At 37.1% G+C, this 21696-nt stretch overlaps 2 protein-coding genes and 1 non-coding gene across 5 annotated transcripts; 1 reads left to right on the forward strand and 2 right to left on the reverse strand.

The window, feature by feature from the left end:
* Nucleotides 1-1111: 1111 nt before the first annotated feature.
* Nucleotides 1112-1205, reverse strand: trnai-uau (transfer RNA isoleucine (anticodon UAU)). The gene is made up of 2 exons: nt 1168-1205; nt 1112-1147 (listed from the first exon to the last, which is right to left on the reverse strand). It is a non-coding gene; the product is annotated as a tRNA-Ile (tRNA).
* Nucleotides 1206-2763: 1558 nt separating this feature from the next.
* On the forward strand, nt 2764-19586 carry haao (3-hydroxyanthranilate 3,4-dioxygenase). Of its 3 annotated transcripts, none has more exons than XM_058385933.1 (10): nt 2764-2942; nt 3034-3112; nt 4467-4550; nt 4721-4827; nt 5980-6069; nt 6146-6189; nt 8779-8924; nt 12505-12573; nt 12664-12746; nt 15626-19586. In XM_058385933.1, the coding sequence occupies exons 1-10, from the start codon at nt 2854-2856 to the stop codon at nt 15702-15704; spliced, it is 870 nt and encodes a 289-aa protein (XP_058241916.1). In that variant the 5' UTR covers nt 2764-2853; the 3' UTR covers nt 15705-19586. The 3 variants fall into 3 exon arrangements, 2 of the variants coding, with proteins under 2 accessions (XP_058241916.1, XP_058241917.1); XM_058385934.1 differs by having other exon boundaries at nt 12878-15639; XR_009204318.1 differs by lacking the exons at nt 2764-2942; nt 3034-3112; nt 4467-4550; ... (4 more) ...; nt 12664-12746; nt 15626-19586 and adding an exon at nt 6196-8698 and having other exon boundaries at nt 8779-8913.
* LOC131350923 (transmembrane protein 229B-like) lies at nt 17616-20741 on the reverse strand. The gene is made up of 2 exons (XM_058385936.1): nt 19785-20741; nt 17616-18106 (listed from the first exon to the last, which is right to left on the reverse strand). The coding sequence occupies exons 1-2, from the start codon at nt 19936-19938 to the stop codon at nt 17616-17618; spliced, it is 645 nt and encodes a 214-aa protein (XP_058241919.1). The 5' UTR covers nt 19939-20741.
* Between the last annotated feature and the right edge of the window lie 955 nt (nt 20742-21696).

Genomic DNA, 21696 nt, shown 5'->3' on the forward strand with positions numbered 1-21696 from the left:
GGCCATTCATTCCAGTGTTAGTCATTTAATCAGCAATGGTGGAGGAAATGTTGTTATAGCCAATTGTCTGTACTCAGGCTGATTCATCATGATATCAACTCACAGGCCTCTTACTCATCAAGGACGCTCACTTTATCTACATTTCACACTAGCAGACATGCTTAACCCTCTGTTCCAGCTATTGTATATCCATCTGACCCATTCCAAAGCTTAGAAATACAGAAGTAACATTAAAATATCTGGTATGTTTTCCATAATGGTTTCTGGGAGAAGAAATACAAGACATGGAACATCATTTTTTTTATTCCACAGTACTACTATAGGGAGAGAAAAATAAATGACAGCATAATCTTGGCAATATAAATTTGACTATTATGTGTTTTTTTATGTTTAGAGAAATAAAGCCAAGCACGTAAATGAGGGAAAATCCAGAAAATTCACTATAGAGTGTATCACTCTCTATATGTAATTTAACAAACAACACGTATCGGTACAGATCAGAAACCTAGCCATGTGCTTCCAGATTAGCAGAAGGTGTATTTATTTATTTATTTATTTATATTTTTAGATTGTGGTCCACTGGAAAACCTTGGACAACACTGCCACCACGTGGCTCTGAACACTGAAGGGGAAGGAAATGCCTTATAGTTGATGTTATAGCGCCCTCTGTTGTGTCAGTGTCAGTTATAGGTTTCTGACAACAGCCACACATTATAATTGTATACTGTTAAAATAAATGTTTGTATACTGAGGAAAAATACAGTTTTATGAGGTGCACATTTTTTTTGTAATTAGATGAATAAACGTGAGGGGAAAATAAATACAGTATAAAAAATATATACTGCTTATTACATATTTTTTTAATCTATGTTGTACAGTTGAAGAACTCCGCTTCAGAGGCCCTTAATCCTGGAAATATGCAATCCAAAAAGCTTGCTTTTATCCGGCAGTATTTGGCCATTGTATTTAGTCGCAGTACTTATATATGCATTTTACAGCTGCATTTTGGTTACTTGTGAAGTAATACATAATTTGAAGCCATAAACGCTTCAGTTATGATCCAGCAAACAGAAAGAAGAAAAACAATTCGTGAGTCAAGTTCCAAAAGATCTGCTCCAGGTGAGGCTCGAACTCACAACCTCGGCATTGCTCTGCATTGTACTGCTGTATAAGTACCGCGCGCTAACCGATTGCGCCACTGGAGCTCCATCCACCTACTGTTCCTGTAAGCCTTATAACACTCGCGAACCTGCAGCCGTACTCTTTTCACACGCGAAATAAATTTGTAACGTCGGCTTTATATAAACGATCCGGTGCTGCACAATGCTAAAATCAGCTGTTTTATTAACTAGGTCGGCTAGCTAGCCGCGAGATTCACAGCGAAGCCGTCTTCTTCACACTTTAAACGGCGTTTAAATCGAGCTTGCATGACGAAAAAAATCACTTTGACCTCAGTAACTGCCCATCGATGACCACAAGAAAAGACAAACGCTTTATTTATCAGATAAGCAAATAAACAAACCAACATACTAAGAGCATAAACTAAATGACTAAGAAGATTCTTTTTAATCTACACAAATAGGCTTGACAATACCGCAGAAATATACGGGCCATAAACTGTAAATATATATATATATATATCTATATAATACCTCGGTCGAAGATACTTTATGACTTTAGTAAGCATAGTTTAGAAGAATAGTTTTCTCTTGTGCGAAATGAACACTAATAAGGAAGCTTTCATTTTTTTTTTTACTTTTGCTTTTATTTTTATTTCACTTGTGGATGTTATGGAAGGCCAACGGGGCCAATGGGTGGCCAAATAGCCGGCGTTACTTCCGGTGTAATCAAAATACTGGACATGGTGAAACGGTGGTGCGAGATTCTCACAGGATCAGCTTTTAGCTTGTAAAAAAAAATAAAAATAAAAATTTTCTGAAAAAATGTGGGAAAAAAGTTGTCTGATTACGAGTCTGATTACTTTAACAAAGGACAATATCATAGACCATTTAATGTTTTTGGAGTTATGCCTTTTATACTTACTTATACATAACAAGCCAAAGTCAGCCATCAGCTGCGCCAATAGTGAAGGACTACAAAGTCATCACCTGCAGTGGTTGATAAACTGAGCCAAGGAGAATTAACATTTAACTGTTAACTTACTACAATTGCTGTAAATGTTTAATACTCAGTGTAAAGACTACTAATACTAGCTTGAATTATTTTCATAGCATAGAGCTTCTTCTCTAGTCTCATAAATTCTATATTTTTCATTGCCCCGTAGAACACACCACAAGAATATCAACTTCCTCTGCAGTTTCATGCAAAACAGTGTATGTACATCACATCGTTTTCTTTAAACCTGTTTGTCAAAAAAAAAAAAAAAAAACAAGAAATAAGATAGACGGAAGTAACAAAAGGAAAGGCAAACCTCAGTTTCAAATAATAATATAAGGGATAACAAAAACAGTTCAAGGAAATGAAAATCCATAATCAAACTTTCCTCCCAAGAACTAATAGATTTTTCCCCCCATTACCTTTTCTTTCATCAAATTCACTAACATTTTTTCAAGAAGGGAGTTTATCAACCCTGTGGTTTGAATGATTTCCACAACTTCCAAAGGTCTGGGTTCATGGTTTATGTATGTACTATTAGATAACCAGTGAACTGTAAATAAGGATTTCACTGAAGCATAACTTCACTCCTACCCACGTGGTCTGTGCTCCTCCCTCCGCCCCCTTTATCCCTGCCAACAGGTACAATGTTAATGGGTGAAGAGTAAATACAGAGCATGATATAAGTCCTTAAAACTGCTGCTGCCATAACTCTATAGCCTAAACCAAATAAGCAAAATGACAAACGAGTCTCTTCATATCAACATAGACGAGTGGATTAAGGAGAATGAGGCTTCTTTCTTACCACCAGTCTGCAACAAATTAATGTAAGTAGATTAGATAATAGTTAAGCTGTTTAAAATTCTTATGCTAACATGATCTACACTGAACTCAAGAAGTAAAATATGTTATATTCAGGTTCTTCTATCAACTAAATATCATGTTTGTTGGTGGTCCAAACATACGGAAGGATTACCACATAGAAGAAGGTGAAGAGGTGAAGTATGACTTTGCAATGAAAATTGTCATAAGGGCAAATTAAGGCTCTCATACTAATTATTAGATTTTTGCTTCATTTGAAGACATCCATTGATTTTTTTTTTCTCCATTTGAAGAAAGACATTGATTTTCTCTCTTTGATGTCACTTCAATATTTGATTTGAGTTTAGACTGCCCCTGTAGGAGATTGCCCTATAATTATACTATAAGCACTATCATTACTGTTAGAAAAGCTCTTGCATGCTCTTGCACTGTATTAAACTTTCTCCCTGTACATGCTCAAGGAGAACCATGTACAAAATCAAAAGATCTTGAGTAGCTTTTCAGATGCAATCTCTTTCTTTTGCTCAGCTCACTCACTCACATGACAATTAATTATTCAATTATTACAAAATAAATAAATAATAAACCTTAAGCCAATTTGTAACGTGTTAATTCAACTCACTCATTAATAACTACAACAATACTTATACTTAGAGTTAATCTTAGGGTCTAGTTTCTAGTTTTCTTTCCTTAAATTTTTGCACATTTAATTCATGATTTTTTATTTTTATTTTAGTGTGATGGCCTTCAAATACATTAAAAAACTGACCCACAATGTCTAAATCTAAAGCTTTCTGAATTAGAAGTGACTAATGCCACTGGAACAAATGTAGCTGTAACTGTCATGAGTTACATGTTGTATGTTAACTTTCATGAGTCACAAAGTTTGCATGACATTTAGAGGATTTGGACTTGACCCTCTAAACAACAGTTACGTTACACAATAAGGACAAAGTCCTTTTGTCTTTTTGCAAGTATTAACCACTTGCAATTTTTACTGTTTGACTATGCTTACACTTCACATACTGTGTATAATGTAGCAGTAAGAAAATAAATGAAAAAGGAAATTAAATTAGATTGTAGTTTTGTTTCAAAATTGGTTAAAGAATGTTAACTTTGCATTCCTGAATTCTTGGAATGAAATCCAGTCCTCTGAGCCACATCCTTGCAAAAATCCCAGTTCATTAAAAATAAATAAAAATTAAAAAAAAAATTAAAATAAAGAAAGGGAAATGAACCAATGAGTTAAACCAGTTGTGTTAAAAAAAAAATGATATTATTTGATATGCTGAGCACTGGTGTGGTCAGTAGAGGTCAGCGCATGCCTAAATATGGTGGCACTTAATTGGGAAGTGGTGCAATAAAATGATAAACACTACACTATAATATAGAAAATAGAGTTCAATATAATTTTCTGGTGAATATTTGTTTCAGGTAAATTTGTATTATTGATAATAATTCCCTTTAAATGTAATAGCTGAAATGATACAGCACAGATGGTATGAACCAGCTGTCATGTCTTGTCTCAGTTGTTTTACCAGATCCGGGGAGACATGGTCTTAAAAGTTATTGAGAATGGCAAACACAAAGATGTCCACATCCGTGAAGGAGAGGTAGGAATCGAATCATGGCTTGGTGCTGACTAAACTGTCAGCTTCATTTTGCTTCTTCTTGCTGTGACTCTGATACTGATTTGTCTGTTTTATACTCTTGTCAGTATTATCATTTGGATGCAGTTAACCGTCTAAATGTGATGTATGTTATGGTCCTATTTTTTTGCCAGATGTTTTTGCTGCCAGCACGAGTCCCTCACTCTCCTCAGAGGCAGGCCAATACAGTGGGACTAGTGGTGGAGAGGAGACGACTGCACTCTGAGACAGACTGTCTCCGGTAACATAGCCAGATACTATTAAAACTATGTCACATGTGCTGCTTTAATATAATCAGTAGGCCCTCATGCAGTGGGCACAGTGGCTTAGTGGTTTGCATGATTGCTTCACACCTTCAGGGTTGGGGGTTTAATTTTTGTGTGTGTAGTTTGCATGTTCTCCCTGTGCTTCGGGGGTTTCCTCCAGATACGGTGGTTTTCTCCCCCAGTCCACAGACGTGTTGAAGGCTGATTGGTATTTCTCAATTGTTGTGCCCCCAGTCTGGGATAGGCTCCAGGTTTCCTGTAACGCTGTTTAGGATAAGTGCTACAGGAAGTGGTTGGATGGTCCTCTGTGTCAAGACATACTTGTTAAACATGCAATGGTAAAATTACATTAAAAAAGTGGTGACAATACATTTTTACAAAAAACACTGAGAGTACACAGATTTCTCAAAAAGGTAACCAATCAAGCTGGTTTGTAATGTATTGTTTTATTAGTATTGTGGCTAACAATGGATATTTTCACAAAGCAGCTTTACAGGAAAATAAAAATTCAGAATAAAACCTACAAAGCTTAAAAATTGTCTTTATTTATTCTAATGAATGAGCCAGATGCAAAGGTGGGACTAAAAAACCTCCTGAGACTATATTAGGAAGGAACCAGACTCAAAAGTAAAAAGAACAGCAGAGAGTGTAATTTCCCTACTACAGCTGCATATAGTCAAGTGCAATTGTGTAACCAGGAGCTTTTGAAAGTATGAGCATCAGTAAAAGATCTGAATTCATTATAGTTTGATGAAGGAGACCTAAATGCAAACCCGACTGTAGGACCTAGTTTCAAATCCATCGCCATATCCAAGTGGTATTCTTAGATTCTGATAATGGATGAATTAATAAAAAGGATTGACTATAAGTAACTATAAGTGACTATAAGTTTGACTAAGGTTTAACCATGTAAATGAAACAATACCATAATCCAAATCTCTTAACTATGATTTTTGACAAAGAACAAGTAATTTCCCAAATGTTCTTAACTGTGCCATTGTCCAGAGTGTGTAGCCCTTTAATTCTGTATGTATACTTACTTTCCAAACACAGCCAGAAATACCACAGAATTTAAGCAGATGTATATATATTCACATTTATTCTCCAGCAGTTGTTTTTTATTCCAGGTACTATGTGGATAACACCACTGACATCCTGTTTGAGCGCTGGTTTTACTGTGAGAACCTGGGCACTCAGCTAGTTCCAGTTATTCAGGAGTAAGTCATTGTTATGAGTCTAAAAATGCTCTCTGAGTGCACATACTATACAGACAAACTTTGTTTTTGCTGACAGGTTTATGGCATCGAAGCAGCACAAGACAGGAAAACCTGACCCAGGTAACTGCTTTTTGTCCTCTGCATCAGTGGTTAGACGGAAACCAATCATTGGTACTTGAAAGTATGTTTTATATGAACACTTCTCTTTATTGTTATGGATACTGTGGAGTCTATATAAATGTGTCATTTCTGATATTCTGATCATCAACATTTATTTTGTTGGTTTACTTTTTACTTTTCTTGTTGCGGCATGATGGGGAAGCCGAAACACACTCCTATAACGCAATATTTTGCAATCTTTTCAATATGAGGCCTATAGAATGAGCAATGCATTCAGATCATATTCAGATCCTTTCACTTTTTCCTCATTAAAAAGAATTATTAAAACCTTTTCCCCCAATGTTTTATTAATTTTTTAAAAATAATTCACTTCACAATTTCTCAAATATTCTGAAGATTCAATCAGTAATCTGTTAAATTACACTGGCGGTGAACACAGCTGTAAGCCCTCTTAGGTATGAAGGATTCTTGGAGATTTTCTTCTCTATCAGTTTTGATAGGGAGTGTCACTATACTTTATTTTCAGGTTTCTCCAGAAATGTTCATGTCTAGGTTCTGGCTAGGCCACTCTTGTCCCAATAAACTCCTATGTTGTCATGGTTGAGTGTTTTGGGTCATTGCTGAATAGCAAACCTTCAGCCTGAAACCATGAGCGCTCTTGAGCAGGTTGAGCAATGCTTTTGTATCGCTTCATCTTACAATTTATCTTGTCTCCCAGTCCCCACAGCATGATGCAGTCAACACTGTGTGATGAAATTGGTCAGATGATGAGCAGTAAGTGGTTACACTTGACCTTCTGGCTAAAAAGTGCACTCTGATTTCATCAGGTGATAAAATGTTCTTTCACATGATCTGAGAGATCTTAGGAGCATTTAATTTAGCTAACTATAATTTAGTTAGCATGAATCTTTCACTAAGGCATGTCTTCTGTCTGGCCACATTACCATAAATGCCCAAATAGTGAAGTGCTATAGAAATGATTGACCTTTTCAGGTTTTCTAATATTAGCAAAGGACCTCTGAAGTCCAGCCACAGCAATCTTTTGGTCACCTCTCTATCTAAAGCTCTTCTCTTCTGTTTGCTCGGTCTGGGTAGGCAGCCAGTTCTAGGAAGGAATGCTGTTGTTTCGAACTCTTTCCTTTCAAGTAATATATAAGCAACTGTTCTGAAACTTCATAGCTAAAGAAATGTTTCCTCTTCCCAAAAATCTTTGCACTGACATAGCTCTATTTTGTAATCTTTCCATTGTTGCGACATATAAGGTGTAATTATAGTTTAGGGCAAATATACACTATATTGCCAAAAGTATTCGCTCACCCATCCAAATAATCAGAATCAGTTGTTCTAATCACTTCCATGGCCACAGGTGTATAAAATCAAGCACCTAGGCATGCAGACTGTTTTTACAAACATTTGTGAAAGAATGGGTCGCTCTCAGGAGCTCAGTGAATTCCAGCGTGGAACTGTGATAGGATGCCACCTGTGCAACAAATCCAGTCGTGAAATTTCCTCGCTCCTAAATATTCCACAGTCAACTGTCAGCTGTATTATAAGAACGTGGAAGTGTTTGGGAACGACAGCAACTCAGCCACGAAGTGGTAGGCCACGTAAACTGACGGAGCGGGGTCAGCGGATGCTGAGGCGCATAGTGCGAAGAGGTCGCCAACTTTCTGCAGAGTCGATCGTTACAGACCTCCAAACTTCATGTGGCCTTCAGATTAGCTCAAGAACAGTGCTCAGAGAGCTTCATGGAATGGGTTTCCATGGCCGAGCAGCTGCATCCAAGCCATACATCACCAAGTGCAATGCAAAGCGTCAGATGCAGTGGTGTAAAGCACGCCGCCACTGGACTCTAGAGCAGTGGAGACGCGTTCTCTGGAGTGACGAATCGTACTTCTCCATCTGGCAATCTGATGGACGAGTCTGGGTTTGGCGGTTGCCAGGAGAATGGTACTTGTCTGACTGCATTGTGCCAAGTGTAAAGTTTGGTGGAGGGGGGATTATGGTGTGGGGTTGTTTTTCAGGAGCTGGGCTTGGCCCCTTAGTTCCAGTGAAAGGAACTCTGAATGCTTCAGCATACCAAGACATTTTGGACAATTCCATGCTCCCAACTTTGTGGGAACAGTTTGGAGCTGGCCCCTTCCTCTTCCAACATGACTGTGCACCAGTGCACAAAGCAAGGTCCATAAAGACATATATGACAGAGTCTGGTGTGGAGGAACTTGACTGGCCTGCACAGAGTCCTGACCTCAACCCGATAGAACACCTTTGGGATGAATTAGAGCGGAGACTGAGAGCCAGGCCTTCTCGTCCAACATCAGTGTGTGACCTCACAAATGCGCTTCTGGAAGAATGGTCAAAAATTCCCATAAACATACTCCTAAACCTTGTGGACAGCCTTCCCAGAAGAGTTGAAGCTGTTATAGCTGTAAAGGGTGGACCGATGTCATATTGAACCCTATGGATTAGGAATGGGATGTCACTTAAGTTCATATGCGAGTCAAGGCAGGTGAGCGAATACTTTTGGCAATATAGTGTAACAATTTTGACAATTTTGACAACAAAATTTACTAACATGAATATTTGTAGATGATCCAGTCAAGCCAGCACCTTTCCCTCTCAACACAATGAATGTGATGACCCCATTCTGCTTCAAAGACTGGGTGGAGAAGCAGAAGCCTGCACTGGTCAGCGGACAACCACTGAACATGTTTGGATCTCAGTTTGAGACTGAGGTAAGAAGGAAACCTGTGTGATCTAGTACAAATTTAGCACTTTTCCCTGATCTTTCTGAAGATTTTGACACAGTTGGTCATATTGGCCATATTGGTATTGGGTTATCCAATCAAGCATTTGGTTGGATATAGATACAGAGCTCAATGTCATCTGGGTTACCAGTTTTCAAGGGAGTTCTTCAAGGGTCTGTTTTAGGTCAAATTTTATTCTTTCTACATATAAATAATATTTGTTGATAATCCAGTTCTTTACTCTTCTGCATCTTCTGCCTCACAGACATTATAATATTTACAGTCCACTTTTGACCTGTTTCAGCTACAGTTACATAAACTTAGTTTGGTTTTAAATGTGGGGGGAAAAAAAACAAATGAATGCTTTTTACTAATACAAAAGTGTGGTCATCAATCCTTAATTTAAATCGCAAGTGTTAAAGGCACAAACATTGAACACAAGTACCAAGTACCTGGGAATTGTCGTTTTCATTCAAGCCACATGACCATATTGTTTTTAAATTTAATTTAAAATAAAATAAAAATTATTTTAGAAAGTTTGTTTTCCTAGCAGTGCTAAAAAGTATTTGGTGTCAACAACATTCTTACCTATACTTGACCTCTGGTGAAATATTTTATATATATATATACACTACCAGTCAAAAGTTTGGACACACCTTCTAATTCCATGGTATTTCCTGATGTTTATTTCTTTCTACATTGTAAAACAATGCTGAAGGCGGCCGAAATACACAATAATGTCCTTTGAACAGTTGATATTGAGATATGTCTGCTACTGATGCTCTGTAAAGCCTTCATAATGGCTCTAATCTGAGGTGCTGTTAATTGGTGATTTCTGAGGCTGGTAACTCTAAATGAACTTCTCTGCAGCAGAGGTAAGTTTTGGTCTTGCTTTACTGGGATGGGCTTCATGTGAGTCAGTTTCATCATGGTGCTTGATGGGTTTTGCAAATGCACTTGACAATACTGTTCTTGCAAGAACTATTCCAGAACACCTGACCTTCATGTCTTAAAATAACAACTGTTTTTTTGTTGTCATTACATATGGATTACTTAAGTCCATGTGTGTTATTTCATAGTTTTGAAATCTCCAGTATTGTTCTAGAATGTAGAAAATACAGGGGTTGGACAATGAAACTGAAACACTGGCCAATTTAGTGTTGGAGGTTTCATGGCTAAATTTGACAAGCCTGGTGGCCAATCTTCATTGATTGCACATTCCACCAGTAAGAGCAGAGTGTGAAGGTTTAATTAGCAGAGTAATAGCACAGTTTTGCTTAAAATATTGCAATGCACACAGCATTATGGGTGACATATCAGAGTTCAAAAGAGGACAAATTGTTGGTGCACGTCTCGCTGTGACTAAGACAGCAAGTCTTTGTGATGTATCAAGAGCCACGGTATCCAGGGTAATGTCAGCATACCACCAAGAAGGATGAACCACATCCAACAGGAGTAACTGTGGATGCAAGAGGAAGCTGTCTGAAAGGGATGTCCGGGTGCTAACCCGGATTGTATCCAAAAAACATAAAACCACAGCTGCCCAACTCACTGCAGAATTAAATGTGCACCTCAACTCTCCTGTTTCCACCAAAACTGTCCATCAGGAGCTCCACAGGGTCAATGTACATGGCCGGGCTGATATAGCCAAACCTTTGGTCACTCATGCCATTGCCAAACGTCGGTTTCAATGGTGCCAGCAGCGAAAATCTTGGGCTGTGGACAATGTGAAACATGTATTGTTCTCTGATGAGTCCACCTTCACTGTCTTTCCCACATCCGGGAGAGTTACGGTGTGGAGAAGCCCCAAAGAAGCATACCACCCAGACTGTTGCATGCCCAGAGTGAAGCATGGGGGTGGATCAGTGATGGTTTGGGCTGCAATATCATGGCATTCCCTAGGCCCAATACTTGTGCTAGATGGGCGCGTCACTGCCAAGGACTACCATTCTGGAGGACCATGTGCACCCAATGGTTCAAACATTGTATCCTGAAGGCGGTGCCGTGTATCAGGATGATAATGCACCAATACACACAGCAAGACTGACAGAGTGGTTTGATGAACATGAAAGTGAAGTTGAACATCTCCCATGGCCTGCACCGTCACCAGATCTAAATATTATTGAGCCACTTTGGGGTGTTTTGAAGGAGCGAGTCAGGAAAAGTTTTCCTCCACCAGCATCACGTAGTGACCTGGCCACTATTCTGCAAGAAGAATGGCTCAAAATGCCTCTGGCCACTGTGCAGGACTTGTATCTGTCATTCCCAAGACGAACTGATGCTGTATTGGCCGCAAAAGGAGGCCCTACACCATACTAATGAATTATTGTGGTCTAAAACCAGGCGTTTCAGTTTCATTGTCCAACCCCTGTAAGTCACTAAACAAAAAACATTGAATTAGAAGGTGTGTCCAAACTTTTGACTGGTAGCGTATGCATGCCCCAGTCCAATATTAAAAAAATAGACACCCTTTTCACTGCACTTTATGTTCTATTACTGGTTGTGATTATAAAACAAAATAAAATCCATCACTGTTCTTTTTATGCTAAAGTGCCATGATAAGAACTCCCACCTCTAGACTTATCATGGCACTCACTCTGGTACTGTTTTATTTATAAATCTATATGTGGAAAATTAAACCAGACATTATAATCTTTGCTCAGAGGAGTTGCTATTAAGACTGAGCTGGAAAAAATTCTTTTGGATGCAACTTATAAAAACACTTAAAACTTACTGTGCTCCCTTCAGTAGTTTAATTTATGGCATTTAGAAATAACTTTTGAGTATAGCCATATTGGAAGTTGCTTCTTCAATACTATTTTTTCAATGTTTTTTATTTTTTTTATTTTGTTTTTTGCTGTCTTCTTTGCTGCCTTATTGGTCAGGTTGTTTGTAAAAGACATTTTGTTTCAATGAGTTTTATCCAGGTTAAATAAAGGATACTTACACGGTTCCTGTTTGTCCCTGTGGACATGTGAACATTAATTCCACACAAATGGAGCCTGTGGAAATGCAATGTGTTTACACTTGAATCCCTATTACAGGCACTCACAATCGACATACATCTGAGGATCAAATAATCAGTTTAACTTTTCCATTCAAGGGAAATCAAATGTTAGTGAACATTCACAAGATCTATGTGCAAGCTGTTGGCTGACTGAGCTGATTTGTGGGTATTGACACATGTGGCAGTGACTGTCTGGGTTATTCTAGGAAACAGGATTGGCACATGGCCTGCAGTTTTCATAATGCCTAATTTGTTTGATGCTAAACTTGTTAACTGTTCCTGTTATAAAAATATGATTTCATTTATTTGCATTTTGGAATACATCTACAAGTTACTCCATTTTTTATGTGGGCTTTTAAAATATTCATCATTTGCATGTTTAGATGGTGCTCTCTCTCTTTTCTTTTTACACTGATCAAAGTTATTCAGGTATTAAAAATAAGTGATTTGTCAGTTCAAAGTAATTTACTTAAAAAGATATTTTATCAAGAGTCTAGTAGACAGAATCAATGAAGGAATACTGATCATTATTTCATCCATGATTATTTGATTATGTTTCAGGTTATGCTGTATGGTCCTGGAGAATCAGAGACATCCAAAAGGCCTACTGATGGATGGATCTGGCAGCTAGTATGTTTCTCAAATTTAATTCTTTAATTTGTTGTATGTACTTGGTCATTGTTCAAGTGGTCTTTTTTTTTTTACTGTCATTCAATTTAGGAGGGATCCTCAAATGTCACAATGAATGGCCAAGACTATAATCTCTCTGTGGGCGACTGTCTTTTGGTACTTGAATCAACAGAGTAAGTAGTACTTGTAAAATGCAGTTAGAAATAGCACTTGTTTGGGAAATTATTGCATAGTTTCAGTCATTACTGGTTGTTTTGTTACACAAGTGTGTGTGTGTGTGTGTGTATTCATGTGTTCTCCTTAGGTATCACTGGCAGAGGGCCAGCAATTGTGTTGCCTTGTACATTGTTCAAAATCCAGAGAGGAAGAGACCTTTCTAAGTAGTGGCAGAAAAATGTTTGTCTGTGATCTGCCTTAACATTACATTACACTATAAAAGCATTGCTGCTTAGCAGTTTATACATTAGAGGAATGTACAATTAAATTTCAAGAAAAATAAATTGTAAATTAATAAAAGACAATCAGATAAACAATGCAGAACAATGCAGAGAAACGGTCAAATATATTTATATATATATATATATATATATATATATATATATATATATATATATATAATGTTATGCTTTATCAGTATGTTTTTTCATTTCATTTCATTGTCTGTACCACTTATCTGATTTATCCTCGGGTCAAGTGGAGCCTGTGCCTATCTCAGGCGTCACTGGGCGTCAAGGCAGGATACACCCTGGACGGAGTGCCAACCCATCGCAGGGCACACTCTCATTCACTCACGCAATCACACACACTACAGGCAATTTAGAGACTCCAATCAGCCTAGTAGCATGTCTTTGGACTGTGGGAGGAAACCGGAGCACCCGGAGGAAACCCACCAAGCACGGGGAGACATAGGGGAGACAAGCATAACATTATGACCACCTGCTTAATATTGTGTTGGTCCCCATTTTGCTGCCAAAACAGCCCTGACCCATCGAGGCATGGACTCCACTAGATCCCTGAAGGTGTGCTGTGGTATTTGGAGTCAACCTCAAACTTGTTGTTGTGCTCATCAAACCATTCCTGAACCATTTTTGCTTTGTGCCATGGCGCATTATCCTGCTGAAAGAGGCCTCAGCCATCAGGGAATACCGTTTCCATGAAAGGGTGTACATGGTCTGCAACAATGCTTAGGTAGGCGGTACGTGTCAAAGTAACATCCACATTGATGGCAGGATCCAAAGTTTTCCAAGAGAACATTGCCCAAAGTATGACACTGCCTGCGCTGGCTTGCCTTCTTCCCATTGTGCATCCTGGTGTCATGTGTTCCCCAGGTAAGTGACACACACGCACCTGGCAATCCAGACCAGGCCACCTTCTTCCATTGTTCTGTGGTCCATTTCTGATGCTCACATGCCCATTATTGGTGCTTTCAGCAGTGCACAGGGGTCATCATGGGCACCCTGACTGCTCTGCAGCTATGCAGCCTCATACGCAACTGCGATACATTGTGTTTTCTGACACCTTTCTATCAGAACCAGCATTAACTTTTTCAGCAATCTGAGCAACAGTAGCTTGTCTGTTGTATCGGATCACACGGCCCAGCCTTCTCTCCCCACGTGCATCAGTGAGTCTTGGCTGCCCATGACCCTGTCACCGGTTCACCACTGTTCCTTCCTTGGACCACTTTTGATAGATACTGACCACTGCAGACCGGGAACACCCCAGAAGAGCTGAGAGTTTTGGAGATGCTCTGATCCAGTTGTCTAGCCATCACAATTTGGCCCTTGTCAAACTCGCTAAAATCCTTACGCTTGCCCATTTTCCCTGCTTCTAACACATCAACTTTGAGGACAAAATGTTCCCTTGCTGCCTAATATATCCCACCCACTAACAGCTGCCATGATAAGGAGATAATCAGTGTTACAGCTTTCAGTGCTTTTAATGTTATGGCTGATCAGAGTATAATATATATACACACACATATATATATATATATATATATATATATATATATATATATATATATATATATACTATACTATACTATCCCCCACAGAGTGACAAAGCTGGTGAGGGAAGTAAAAGAAAAACCAAATATCACGTATACAAATTTCAGTTTAACTGATTCTTGGGGTTGCCTTGTGCTTAACTGTAACCACTTCCTCACAAACAAGCTTGATGGTTTGCAGGATAAATGCCCTTCCTGAGAGCAGCCCACAAATTACAGCTCCTTAACTTCACCAAACATCAGTGTAACTACAGCTAGAATTGTTTATCATTTTATGATTGGTTCAAGTCAAACTCAAAAGTCAAACATTCACAAAAGAATAATTGGCAAATGAGGGAACTACAGACAAGGAAATGCATATGATACCCTAGTGTAAAATAATATGGTGGATCATCTATAACTCCAGGTTGCTTTGCAGCTAGTATTTCAGGTCTGAATCCTGTTGGGAACCTGTGGCAATTTGCATACAAAACAATAACAATTTGAAGGATCTTGAAATGTTCTGCATGGAAGAGTGTCTAAGATCCCTTTATAAGCATTCTCCGAACATAAGAGGCATTAGACTCTTGTTATTCTCTCTAGAGAGGTTTTATCAAATCATTTTAAACCAGTGTTTTGCAGGAAAAAAGATGACATTTGCCTGAAATACAAATGTGTCTGAAACATATTATGTTAAAATAAAAAATAAATACAAAATATAAATAATAAATGAATAAAACTACACCATCCTATTTAAATATTAAAGTGCCTGTTAGTTTATTATAAATATTTTCATGGAAATATCACTGTTGAATTCTCAAATCTATAATGGTATAGATAATTTGATGATACAGCATCAGTACAATGATGGTCAGAAGTATGTGGACACATGACCAACTTCCCATTCCAGAAATGGTTAATAATACGGAATTAATCCACATTTGCTGTTATAATAACCTCTAATCTTCCAAGAAGGCTTTCTATTAGATTTCGGACCATGGTTGTGTCCTTTTACCCACAAGATCCTAAAAGATTAATGTCCATCAATGTCCTAATTCATGTGTTCAGGTGTTCCTGTTCATCCCAAAGGTGTTCAGTGAGGTTGAGATCAGGTTTCTGTGCAGGCTACAGAAGCAATTCAATCTGACTGTCCCTCATTGGGGGAATGAACTTCCATCCTCAAACTGGACAGCAGAAATCTTCATAAAATGTTTAAAGACTCACCTCTTCCTTGAACACTTAACCCCTAACCCCTAAAATGTACTTGGAAGCTGCTTATGCTTGGTGTTCATATTTTATACTCATGATCTTAACCACTCCAACTCACCCAACTTTATTATAGTTGTTGAATGACATGATTTAAGACAAATAACTGGTTTAACTCATACTGTTTTTTTTTGTTTTTGTTTTTGTTTTTTTGTGTTTTTTTAACTTCTCCATAACAAATTTACAATTGAAGGTATATTTGAAAAAGTACAACTGAAGACTCAGTTTATTTAACAAAAAAGAAAAACTGTGTTTTTGCTCCCTAACTTTTACATTTTGCCATTGGTCTGCTTTCTTCCTTAATTTTCACTCAAGACCTGTGTCTTACAGACGTAGAAACAACAAATTTTTAGAAATAATGCAGACAAAAAGCAAAAAACAGACATTTACACTTACTATTAATTAGCAAATTACTTTTTAATAGCAAATAAATTTGCAAAAATAAAATAACAAGACAAACTAGTATGTAAGACATTTGGATTAGGATTTTTAACTAACCACTACCGCAACTCCAAGCAATTATGACTGATGCCCATATGTTTCAATGTCAGTCATGTTCATTACTGTTTAAGTGACTGCCATTAGGTTATAAGGTTCTGTCACTTCTCTCATTCATTATATGGAGAACTGTCAGTGATGAAGAAGTGATGCAAAGCTTCCAGTAAAGACTCTTTAACTGATGTTATAATGGCCAAACCTATACATTAACATGAATCACATTATTGTGCAATGTGCCCTTCAAGAGATTGACTACTCGTAATACACGCTAAGTTATGATGACGTAGGAGAACTTTGTGATGGTGTAATGAAAGCCATGGTAGATGATAAGTTTGCTCTGCCTGTTCTTTATTTTTATTATTTGTGATGCAAGAAAGAGTTAAATTCTCATGTATCAGAGAAGTATGTTGTCTGTGCACCTGCCATTAAACGTGTGGATTACAGACTATTTGCCTTCAAGGAAATAACAAGTTATCTGGGTCAGAGCATTACAATGTGTTAAAACTTGCTGTCCAATAAGTGTTAATCTTTTCTCCTATTAAACACTTTTTACTTGAACCTGCCTTAGAAGTCCTCAGAAGCACAGAGTCTCTAAGGACAGCACAATAAGGCAATATGATATCTGATAATTTGGGTCACTAAAATATTGCATGCCACCAAGAGTGATGAATAATATACACTTTATAGGGCAAGCCAGGCTTCCAGTGTATGAAGCTATCACTTATGGCTTACTATCATTTGAAAATCATGTCTTAACTTGATTACATGTCTTTATTATTTCCTGTAAGTGGGACCAGCTTGAAACCTCATCCTGTGCCCTCATTTACCGAAGAATTCACTTATCTCAGCAAAAACCACAAATGCACAATAATCTTTCAAAGCTAAATTTCAAAACATTATTGGAAATTTAAGCCACATGAACAATGATCTCTTCACTCTGAAGTGGTAAGTCAGGTGTTTCCTCTCACTGAAGGCCGACACGGAGAAAATGAGGAACTTTTCTGTAACAGCTCTCACTGCCTCACTCTGATTCAACATATATTGCTTACACATCTGCACTTCATTCAAAATACAGTCATGCTGTTTCAGCCACTGGTCCTTATTCTATATATTTTTTCCTCCTCTCTGTATGGAAGTAAATTATGGGTATTCATAAAAATTTCACTGCATGTCTTACTTTGCATGGGACCAATTAAATTTGAATCTGACATATTTTATTGTAGTTCTAACAGTAATAAATGTTCCTTATACAAAAAAAAAGATTTATTAACCAAACTAATAATTTTAGCATTAATTAGCCATTCAATCGTATCTTCAGTGTATACCTAATGACATGTTTCTCTGCTAGGAGGGCAGCCACCGCCCAAGGTATAGCATACTCCAAGGTCACGAGTCCCATGAGATTATATTTGAAATGTGAGTAGTCCCATGGACATGCTTCCAACAGCCTGAGCAAGACCCCACAGCTGAACTCCCACAGGTATATGAACAAGATGTAAACAGTCAGTCGGACCAGTAAGTGGAAGTGTCTCTGCTGAAGCCATGCACTCAAGCTCTCCATGAAGAACATAGCCAAGCTATAGATAAGGAGCGACCACAAGCTGGTGTTGCCAGGAAGCCTTTGGTCATGAGTGTAATACCAATTCCAGATAGCAGTAAATGCCACCTCACACACACATCCATGCAGGGCATAGACATAGAGGCGAGCGAGAGGAGAGAGGGGTGAGAGCATCAGAGAGGCTTGCTCAATAGGATAATCAGAGGCTCCCACATCAACACCAGGATCTGTTCCAGGAAGAAACAGAGGTGCATTGTTAGTACAAATCGATTTACTTTCAGAAACATTCTTTACTGATTAAAATTTGTTCTCTATTAACTAGTGGACAAATATATAACATTGCTTAGTAATGACGTTTCTGTTTTAATCATTTCCATTCCTATTGGTGATTCACAGTTATAGTCAGCAGTGCTTTTGCCTTTGCATATTTCAGAAGTTGGTAAAAAAACAAAGGTCTTCATGTTCATCTAATAATGGGGTTACCTTTTGGGCATATAACTCCCATAAACGACATAATAAATTTTCTGTGAAGACAGCATCAGCCTTCACACTAGTAAAACCACATTCCAGTAAATGTTTTAGACTATTTTGAAGTTTTGTTTCTTGACTTCTGTAGTTCCACTGAGTGACAAATATCCATGTGTCAAGATGAAAAAAACCCCTCTAAAATCTAATCAACACACTCCCTTGAAATGTGGCTTGTTTAAATGTATTATATTATGTTATAATCATATATCTTATTAGTTACCTGTTTTTTCCTACAGTTCAAATGTTGTACATTATTTCATTTCATATTATTTCATTTTATATTTCATTGCACATTGTGTTGTCTTTTTGTACTTATTGTTTCTGCACTGTTTGCACCTAGTTGCACACTTTGCACTTTATGTGGCTAAGACAAACTTCTGTAATAGCTCTGTGTTGCTGTTTTTGTGTGTGTGTGTGTTTAAACTTTATGTTGTATGTTTATGTAGCACCAGGTCCTATAACTTAATAAAAATGACAGGCCAACGTTATAAGGATATATTTATACATGTTTAGATAACGATGGTTTTTGACACGTATTGAAGAGAATATCATCCCATTATAATATTCTTAACCCAAACATTTTCAGTTATTTTACTAATTACTCTACCCGGTTACACAGTTCACTTCAACAATTGCCACTTGACACAAATTCAACACGATGAGTTTATTATGTGTCAGTATTCTTCCACAGGAAGAGCGTGCGAGGCTTTTGACCACTTTAAAGTGACATGAATTACATTTTCATCTGCGGGGTTACTGACATCACTGCTTATTTATAATCTCAAAATCTATTGGCTTGAGTGAGGAAAGAACATTAAAAATAAAAGAAAGAACTGCTGTATTGTGCATGTTTTAATTAAAGCTAATTATTAAACACTTTTATTAAGCCTATTAACTGCCATGTTACATCATTGTTTTAATTGTGTATGTATTTGCCTTTTCCTTCACAGTAACTAGACAATCAGATGCATCATCCTTCTCTTGACCAGTGAGACATGTACAGACTTGGACTTCTATAGCTGCCAATTTGAAAAGATTTTCCTAACTACTTTTAGCATGTCTTGGTGTATCTTTAGTAGCATCAGGGTAGTAACATCAAATATAGCGACTTGTATGCTAAATGTCTGAATGAAAACTAAAATTATTTTTATATTTTAAATGAAATATGAATATATCTATATTCAGTGCTACCACATATTATCCCATGAATGATCATGCATGCATATAAGAGTTAAATGCCAAAAACACAGCCGTTTAATTTCCATAGGAAAATATATGTATATATATATATATATATATATATATATATATATATATATATATATATATATATATATATATATGCGTATAGAACATTTAATACTTACTACTACTTACTTTTTGAGTGCCCTTTCCTTGGATACAGGGTTTTGGATTCCATCTCTGTGTCAGTACTGCTCATCAGTGTGCCACAGCTTTCCACATTTTCCTGTTCATCTATGGGCTTTATTTCGCCCAAGCTAAACATTAAACCAGAGCATGGTAGAGACATCCCTGCCTCAGATTAGTTTTTAAGACAGGTTTTTAAACCTAGAGACAAAAGGAGAGACAAAAAACGTGCTGCCTAGGTCCCATCTTCCATTGTGTGCATGAGATAATAACAGTAAATAAGCATAATAAAACATGATGAATATAGCATATATATTGGAAGTTTGGTCATTCTTTCAAATTTTTGATACTCAGAGAAGATTTATGCTTGTATGCTGAGTGTGTGTATATACACTAGAGGCCATTGTATAGAAATATATTTTTATAGTTAAGTCAACCGATAATAACCAACACAACAAATGGTTATGTTTCAGTTAACACACTGATGTTTTATCCGCTGAAAATATTCTACTGGTGTGCAGTGATGTACTCATACTTTAACTATAATAAATGTTTTTATGGACTTTGTAGATAACAGTTGCTTACTTTGTGTATCATGTAATGATTAACTCTTAGATTTACTACCTCTGGTGTACTTAAGCAACCTTTATGGGCTCATCTAAATGTGATAAATCAGGCTAGCATTAAAGGATATAGATGACTATAAATAAGTTCAGGTTGTACACTTGTTTCTGCAAAATGGTTGATTACAAGCTTTTCAATATTTCCACATATTTGTGTGTGTGCGCATATCTTTAGTTGGTCAAGTTCCTTATTAGAGTACCACCAAAGAGCTGTGGTTGCGAAGTTCTGCTTCTCGAAAAAAGCTAAGAGATATCACATGAAATTACACAAACAAAAATTGCAAACAAAAATTGCATGGAGTTCCAAAAAGAAACATAAAAATAAAGATAAATGATACATAAGTCCATGAGAGCTTTTTCTTAAAAGCATACAGATTTTCTCTGTGAGTACAGACAGGTTTTCTTATTATGTTGCATTTTGCAGCGGCTTTCAATAAGGGAACCTTTCATAGCACCATTAATTAACCTCCTCTGTTTGTTTTTCTGTGCACTATAATAAAAGTGTTAAATAACTTGAGTCACTGGTGATCAGAGTCCAGAATACTTTTACATACATAAATAAACACTCACACATTCACACCCATGCTCACACAATGGAATGGAATTTCCTGTGTATATTTTCTAATATATAACTATTTATAACCATATCTTTTAATATATAAAGACGAAGCTTAACATGAGTTTATTAGTAGATATATAGTAAGAGGTTAAAACACAGACAGATAGAGGCTTGCTGATGCGTAGAAAAATTTTATTCATATTGATTGGATGATGTAAGTGACTGGTCCCAAATACATTTGAATGGGCAGGTTGCTGGAGAATGATATGTTATGATCTGAAAATGCTAAATTATATCCTCTAATATGAGTATAACAGTATAAAACAAAGGATCCACTGTGGGGAGGAAGATTAGTGTTCTGGGTACTGTTTCCTGTTGGCTGAGGAGGTAGTGATGTCATATTTAAACCCTTTCCCTTTTTCATCTACATCAACAACAACATTAATAATTAAAACGATTATTATTATTATTATTATTATTAGTAGTAGTAGTAGTAGTAGTAGTAGTAGTAGTAGTAGTAGTAGTAGTAAAGGTAGTAGTAGTAGTAGTTCTAGTAGTAGTAGTAGTAGTAGTATGATCACAATACAAATATATTTAAACACAAAATAACAGACACCATGACAGAAGGTTGACTTGAAGACATTTCACCAAGTGACTAGAGACCAGTATAATATTTAGTGTTTTAGTGTAACTCAGATCAGCCCCATTTTTGTTTGCTGTTAAATTCCAAATTAATCCG

This window comes from Hemibagrus wyckioides, linkage group LG03 (genome assembly GCF_019097595.1).
Source record: "Hemibagrus wyckioides isolate EC202008001 linkage group LG03, SWU_Hwy_1.0, whole genome shotgun sequence".
Taxonomy (NCBI): Eukaryota; Metazoa; Chordata; class Actinopteri; order Siluriformes; family Bagridae; genus Hemibagrus; species Hemibagrus wyckioides.

Coding starts and splice junctions, on each gene's coding strand:
- haao (XM_058385933.1), top strand. CDS start 2,854: ATGACAAACGAGTCTCTTCATATCAACATAGACGAGTGGATTAAGGAG. Junction 4,828..5,979: donor TCTGAGACAGACTGTCTCCG/GTAACATAGCCA, acceptor TTTTTATTCCAG/GTACTATGTGGATAACACCA. Junction 12,747..15,625: donor TTGGTACTTGAATCAACAGA/GTAAGTAGTACT, acceptor TCATGTGTTCAG/GTGTTCCTGTTCATCCCAAA.
- LOC131350923 (XM_058385936.1), bottom strand. CDS start 19,938: ATGTCTCTACCATGCTCTGGTTTAATGTTTAGCTTGGGCGAAATAAAG. Junction 18,107..19,784: donor AAGGAAAGGGCACTCAAAAA/GTAAGTAGTAGT, acceptor TTCCTGGAACAG/ATCCTGGTGTTGATGTGGGA.